The sequence below is a fragment of the Priapulus caudatus genome, unplaced genomic scaffold, assembly GCF_000485595.1.
Source record: "Priapulus caudatus unplaced genomic scaffold, Priapulus_caudatus-5.0.1 Scaffold570, whole genome shotgun sequence".
Classification (NCBI taxonomy): Eukaryota; Metazoa; Priapulida; class Priapulimorpha; order Priapulimorphida; family Priapulidae; genus Priapulus; species Priapulus caudatus.
Window position 1 is genome coordinate 147,404 of NW_014577631.1, and position 7,139 is coordinate 154,542.

At 40.6% G+C, this 7,139-nt stretch overlaps 1 protein-coding gene across 3 annotated transcripts in view; it reads right to left on the reverse strand.

The window, feature by feature from the left end:
* Positions 1–733: 733 nt before the first annotated feature.
* Positions 734–7,139, reverse strand: part of LOC106811747 (putative phospholipase B-like 2) — an 11,978-nt gene continuing 5,572 nt past the window's right edge. The window contains exons 2-12 of one of the 3 annotated variants that reach the window (XM_014815462.1): positions 4,985–5,123; positions 4,740–4,850; positions 4,296–4,441; positions 3,859–4,091; positions 3,501–3,595; positions 3,116–3,276; positions 2,512–2,607; positions 2,124–2,195; positions 1,792–1,944; positions 1,421–1,580; positions 734–1,107 (exon numbers count right to left, since the gene is read on the reverse strand). In XM_014815462.1, coding sequence (XP_014670948.1) covers positions 928–1,107; positions 1,421–1,580; positions 1,792–1,944; positions 2,124–2,195; positions 2,512–2,607; positions 3,116–3,276; positions 3,501–3,595; positions 3,859–4,091; positions 4,296–4,441; positions 4,740–4,850; positions 4,985–5,123 — 1,546 coding nt within the window. In that variant the 3' untranslated portion in view covers positions 734–927. Of the gene's footprint in view, positions 1,108–1,420; positions 1,581–1,791; positions 1,945–2,123; positions 2,196–2,511; positions 2,608–3,115; positions 3,277–3,500; positions 3,596–3,858; positions 4,092–4,295; positions 4,442–4,739; positions 4,851–4,984; positions 5,141–7,139 lie in introns of all 3 variants that reach the window. The other 2 variants (XM_014815464.1, XM_014815465.1) reach the window with 2 other exon arrangements.

Here is a 7,139-nt window from a genome sequence, read left to right on the forward strand (position 1 = left end):
CTGTAGTACCCAGAGGGCTTCAGGTATGTTTCTAAATAGAGGGCAGCGAATTCGATCAAAAGGCGCTGTTCGCGCTTCGCGCGTATATCCGGCTGCAGATCGTCTAGTCGAGTGATGGTATAAGTGTTTAAATATCATTCAGCAATGTTATTTTTTTACTATTACCAGGTTGAAGAAAATGGAAATTTCTGTACGCCCTGAAAAAGATTCACTATTTTATATTCTTTATTCCTATTACATGTATTCATATTGATGCAAATTATATATACTTCACTGTAGTAGACATGTACTGAAAAGGTGTTATTTCCGTTTTTCATTTGCATAAAAATTTTAAATATCAAAACCCCTAGCCCTTATTCATTCACATACCAAAAATGAGCAATATCTGTTGAACCTGAACTGACTAATGGCAATTTCCATTTTTGCCAAAAAATTGCTGTGGCTCGAAAGTACGTCGACTGGCGTGTTCCAAAATAGGACGTTCAAACCTCTCCCATAGCAGTAACAACTATACCCAATTTCAAACATGTGGGTCAAACGGTTCCTGAGTTATCATTGACCATAGCCAAATGTTGACGGAAGGACGAACGTACGTACGACGGACGACGAGCCCTGGCAATAGCTCATCTTGACGATGTCAAGGTGAGCTAAAAATATAGTTAAACTTATTAATATACTATATTGCTGCATTTTCCCAGTACAGGTGGTTATTAGGCATAGTAATTAGTAGTCGTAAGGGGTTAACCAATTTATTGGATGCCATTATGCAAGTACAGTTCATATTAGATTTTAACTGAGTTAACACAATTAGAAAACCGACGTACGCTTAGTTCCATTTCCTCAAAAAATTTACTCCAGCTGTTCTTGCGTACTTTCAATTCATATTCAATATTCATATTCTCAAAAACCCATAGCAAAACATGGCAGCTAGTCTAGTTGAGTCCATGTAACGTGTATCGGGTCGAAGCTCCACAGGTCAGGGTGCCCAACATGCGGTGTCTCTCCTGGAAAGCTGGCTGTGCTCCACTGGAAGGGTGGAAGAGGGTCGTGCGTTGGCCCCGCGATGGCGATGAACTCAAATCGTTTGGCCATGTCAAAGTTCGTAAGCTGAAAGGGCCAGAGTAAAAAACTAGTGACCAAAAAAAACACCCAGCCAATACGGAGTTTGAGCACGATGATGAATTTCTTCGTATCCTGCACCTAGAAAAATGAATGATCACGTCATTTCACATTTAAATTACTATTATTGTTAATGAGGAAAAGTAAATGAAAATTAACCACGATGATTCATGCTTAAAAGAGCTGCGTGGACCACATACCACTAACATAGAAGGTGGCTTGTCCCAACACCACTTGTAAAACCTATCAAGAAAGAGTGAATTTAATTAGTACTGACACTGAGAATACGTTCTGCACAAACCTTCATGTCGATGGCTCCGTGAGACCGGTGGCCTAGCGAGGCAAATGGGTATGTACCATTCGCTGGATTCAGGTCACTGCGAGCCGCAATGGCATTCTCAGCACTGTATGGTGGGGTGCAGTTGCACCTTGACAATGGGTCGTTCTTGAAGTCATTATATCTGAAACGAGTATGTCAGCGGTTCCATCGGCAGTAAAAACATGGTGAGCACTTCATTTTATTAAATTACTTCACACAGTCTATATTTCAGCAAGCACATGGTCATGTGAATCTGTACCTAGCAGCTTTTCTTCAAACTCTCATCTATAATGAAATGTGAAATTAAAATAAAAAATTAATTCAGTAATAAGAAATGTGAATATATAAATTACCTCATGAGCTTAATCATGGAAGACGTGTCCACTACTTTCGTATGATCCCGCTTAAATATGAGAGCCCTCGGAGTGCGATCGTATGTAAACCAGTCACCATACTTCTCTACCATCTCTGGTAACCCACTTGCTTTGAAGATCTGTGGGAAGTACCTGTAGAATCCAATTAGACTTAAGTTGGTGCCATTTCATGTTTATTAAAGAATGCAGTAGCAACAAGTTTTCAGTTTTTTTGTCATTAAACTATTAAGAGATACCATTAACACTTGATAAACACACAGAATATTGACGTTGTGCTATGTGTAACGTGTAAAGGCTATATTACTACTTACGGAGAGTTGTAGCTAGGCCAGTACGTCTGCTTAGCTAGAATCGAAGTCATGTCTTTAGACACAATCATTCCTCTGTAATAAATGAAGATGTATATTACATACAGAATGAGTGAAGGCATACTGCTACATTGATGAATATTGGACTGGCAATTCGTACGTTGTCTAACAATCTACAAGAATACCACATGACTATTCATCACTGCAATTCAGTAACAACAATGACTCCTAGCTGATATCAATTTTAGTTGACCGCTCCTTTCACCAGAGGCAGCTTAATTGAACCGCATAATAAGTAGGGTATAGGAAGTGTGCAATCTGTTTATTCGTTAGGCTGTATCTAGGTCTCAGACCATGAGCTAGTTGTTTCAAATATGTCAAAAAAACTTACGGAAGCTGTTCCAGCACGTAAAGCAGTCCTTTCTCTGGTAGAGGCCTTCCTGGTGTGAACAAATTGAAGTCTACTATCATCCATTGGTTGTTATAGCTGCAACATGACATTAAACATTAATTAACACCAGGAATCACGATAACCAACTCACTCTCTTTTCCTGACACATATATTATTATGACCGTATGAGAGTGACATGAGTGAAATCTGCAGACGTCTGTGGGAAAGATAAGGCAGTGATGTCCTGGGCATAACATGGCAATTATGACACCACTAAGCAAATAAATAAAACTATAGCATATCTCTAAACAAACCCCTACCTGCTGCGTTACACCCCCTATAAACCCTCTATATATAACTATATAGAACCTATAATGTTACCAGGAGATTACTTGCTTACTATATCTCGTTTGTCTCGCAATGGGTGGTCCACAAGATAATGACGATTAAATAATATTTTATATTGACGATAAATACGATTATCTTGTGGAATACCCATTGTGAGACAAACGAGATATAGTACGCAAGTTTCATTTCCGCAATGGATAATATTTTTAACCTTATAATATTACTATTTATCTTTTATTACATGCTGAACACTTACGTTCCACTGTTAAACTTGCTGAAGATTGCCGTCCATTCCTTCCCAGTGTTGGCGAGTCTAGTCGCGACTAGGACTCTCATCCACTCCAGCACCTGTCTCTGTGGTTTCACCTGTGGCCACAGGCCTGCATTGCTGTTCCCAATGGTTGTCTCCATGGCCACCTGCAAGTAGAAAATACATGAAGATCCATGCCACTTTCACTTGTTCTCTCAGATTTTTAGAAAGCACATTAGGAGATATTAGTACAATTATCAAGTAGTTTTCGAGCCTGAATAAATAAAAGACGTAGAAAAATGTGAAGTAAGTAAAAGATTTACACACGAAATGTTCCATCTAATTCAGATCCCTGCTATCTAATGTTTTAATTTGAAATCCCAATGTTCACCAGGCTAGAAGACAGCAGATAGAAATCGTCAATGGAGAAGATTGTTCCTGGATAGGATGACATAGACATAGTGTGGCCTGGCACAATATCAGAACCTGAAAGGAGATAATTTCAATGATCTAATTAATTTAATAATTAAAACAATAAGAATACCTAGAAAGTGAACGATACCATAAACCTATAGCAGAATATTTGCAATTGTTGTTCTAATAAATGTCACATTTTCCTATTAAATGGAATCAGGTAAAGCATGTTTGTCTCTTTATTTTCTCATACCTTATTAGCTTGAAACATAATGAATATTAAACATGAACATTGTGCACAATGTAGAGATTTGCTGTGATATTAATACTATTACCCTTCTGAGGAAGACTGTGATATTGGAAGTTGTACTTCTTCAGAATGCGTAACATTGACTGGTATGTTGACCACGAGTCGTGTGCAAAGTACAGGTCCTTGTTGCCAGGCAACAGCTTGATGAGGGCGGAACACGAACCGGAGCCGAGAACCCGTTCGAACCGATTCAAAGTGACGTTGTTCTTGTTAAAGACCTGCTCCAGGTCTTCCAGATCTCCACTCAACTGGAACATGCTGCAAGGTGGTTGATAAAATGTTAGCATTTTTATCTTTTTAGCACAGAGCAATCTTTCTATGGAGTTAAAAAAAATTCAATCAATTTCTAATGATAATTTAAAGAATCCCAATCTGATTTGATCTTACACATGTACCTATAGCAATATTGAAATGGTGTAATGAGCATTACACAGAACACACATAGTTTAACAAGCAACTTACAGCATTCTGTTGGCAAAAGGAATATCATGGAATATTGTATTGTGTTCGATGTCGTTGTCCAGTAAGGTATGTTGGTAGTAGCCGTCACCTAGCTGTCTACTGAAGCCATCGTTCAAACCATTCAACTGAGCAATAATCAGCTGGATCTGAAAATAGATTAAAAATAATACGTAACTGGTAAAAACATGCACACATTCACATCCACACATGCACACACACACGCATATATATATATATGTATAATCAGGAGCACAACAAACCACATGATTTGATGTGCTCTTGATACAAATGTATATGCTACACAGAATGGCACAGAAGATATATTCTTACACATAATATAAGAAGTAAATGTAGAGACACCCGAGTGACAGAAAGTGTCAACACTAACTGAATATTATATTTCAAGCATACAACAATGTTAATGCGTAAATCATTACAGCATACTTGGTGCCAATACGGATCCGTATCCGCTCGCTGTGCAATCTGATTCTCCAGCCAATCATTATTTATTTCGATAAACTTCTGGAGTTTGGTGCACATTTCCTTGCCCTTTTCCTGTGGTAAGAAAGATAATAACCGAGAGTAATGATCTATTGACTCATCACTAGATGAGTTGCGCCTAAATTAAATGGCAATGCTATGCGGGATGCCAGGTGTGATTAAACATGATTGGTAGGACAATGCATCACCTTGCAGTAGCCATGCACAGTGTTGATCCAGTGCAGGAATATAAGGTCCTTGGTAAGGTAGCCCTCTGCCAGTCCTGCTGCATATGCTTGCTGGGAGTCATCATAGTCTGCGCTCGTATTTACCTGTAGGAACGCCCACCTGAAATATATCAACAGCTGGAAATGTACAGAACTGATTTTATGATAGCGACACTGCAATATTGGCAACAGTGGGGGCACATACTACTAGCACTAGCTGTGTGGCACTTTGATCTACAGCAGGAAAAGCGGAATGCTAGCACACGCACGGACGCACACACATACATTTATTACGCAAACTGTCAGAGAAACTAAGTGACATTCAAAAATAAAAATGCAAAATATAAAGCCTGGATCCTGGAGGTGTGGAGGGAGGGAGATAGTAGGACAGGGGAGAGAGGTGGGAGGAGAGGGGGAGGGAGGCGGGAGGGAGGAGAGGGGGAGGGAGGCGGGAGGAGAGGGGGAGGGAGGCGGGAGGAAGACAACCCCCTGTACACCCCTCACGTACGTACAGCCACGCGCGCGATAGCTCTAATACTAGTAGTAACTAGAGTAGAGTACTAGAGCTACACAAACGCACACACGCAGTCTAAAAGTAAGGGGGACGTGTACGGCGACTGTCACCACACACTAGCGATTGCAGGTGCAGACAGACGCATGTTCACCACCAGGGGCGCAAATCCAGGGGGGACAGGGGGACAATGTCCCCCCCACGAATTTTCAGAGGGGGCACATCATATCAAATGTTCCCCCCACGATTTTGGATCGCCATGATTTTGTGTGTAAGTGTGTGTGTGTGTGTGTGTGTGTGTGTGTGTGTGTGTGTGTGTGTGTGTGTGTGACTATGTATAAGTGTGTATACAGGGGCGCAAATCCATTGTGAAGTGAGCAACTTTTTAATTTGTGTGTGAATAGTGCATCAACGATTGCTTCTTCCTTTTTTTTTCTTTTTTTTGCCAGCTTTTATTTGCATTCAAGTGCATTTGAAAGAACATAATCAATGATCATGCACAACTTGAAAAATGTGGTCTTGATAAATTTAGTAATGTTTGCTTTTTTTATAACCGTTTTTTTTCTTATATTAAATCATGTCTTATGACATGAAATTACATAAAAGAAAGTATGTTTTATGAAGTTTATGGTATGATTCACTCACATTAGGACAGTGCAGCTGATTTCATAGATTAAGTCTGGGGAACACGGGGCTATATTCACGCAAAAGAGGAACAGACTGAGTAACTGGAGGCATCGGTTTTTATAATGTAATTTTCATTGCAATTGATGATATATATATAATACGGGCTGCAAATTGGGTGATGAGTTGGAGTGAGATGCGACGTGAGCAAAGCGACGCGAGGGGGGGGTGTGGAAGAGGGGTTTCCCCCCCTCCACGGTAGAGGCTTTTGGCATTTTTATAAAGCTTTCAATTTGTGCAATTTGGTGCATTAGTAAAGTGACTATTTTCAGATAATTGTAAGATTTTTTTGGTGTGCGTGAGATATTTCAGGACGTTTTATTCATGAAGAATATTCATGCGTGAGATATCCTCAGCATTTTTTTTGTGTGCGTGAGATATTGTAGATCAGCGTGAGAGCGTGAGATTTGTAAAATGCGTGAAGTCTCCACGGTCATGCGTGAGAGTTGGCAGCCGCTGTATATACACTCATATAATGATTGACTGGACCAACATAAGTAGGACGATATTTATTTTGTGATCAGGCCTCAACAGCGAAATGAATTGGTTATTCTCGCTTTTTTTTTTCTTTGATTTTATGACTGCACTGTGCGACACGGGGGGCTACTTTTCGTACGTCTATAGCAAACCAAATGCATGTGTTGTCGTGTGTGTGTTGTTGGCAGGGGCGTGTTACAGGGATGGGGGGGGTCCGGGGACCCCTGCTTCCAGTGTCGCGGCAGAAAACAGCAATCTGAGTGGGGGTGCTAATTTCAAAAATTTTGGGGGAGGATTTTTCCCAGACCGCCAGCTTCGGCTGTGCTCGCACGTGGGTGTCCCCGCACCACATTTCAAAATGGATTTGCGCGCCTGTCCACCAACTACATGTCGCAAGTCGGTGACTCGTTTGCTAGGCCGTAGAGTAGAGTAGTGCTCATGTGACGAAGGCGCCTTCATGGGCGA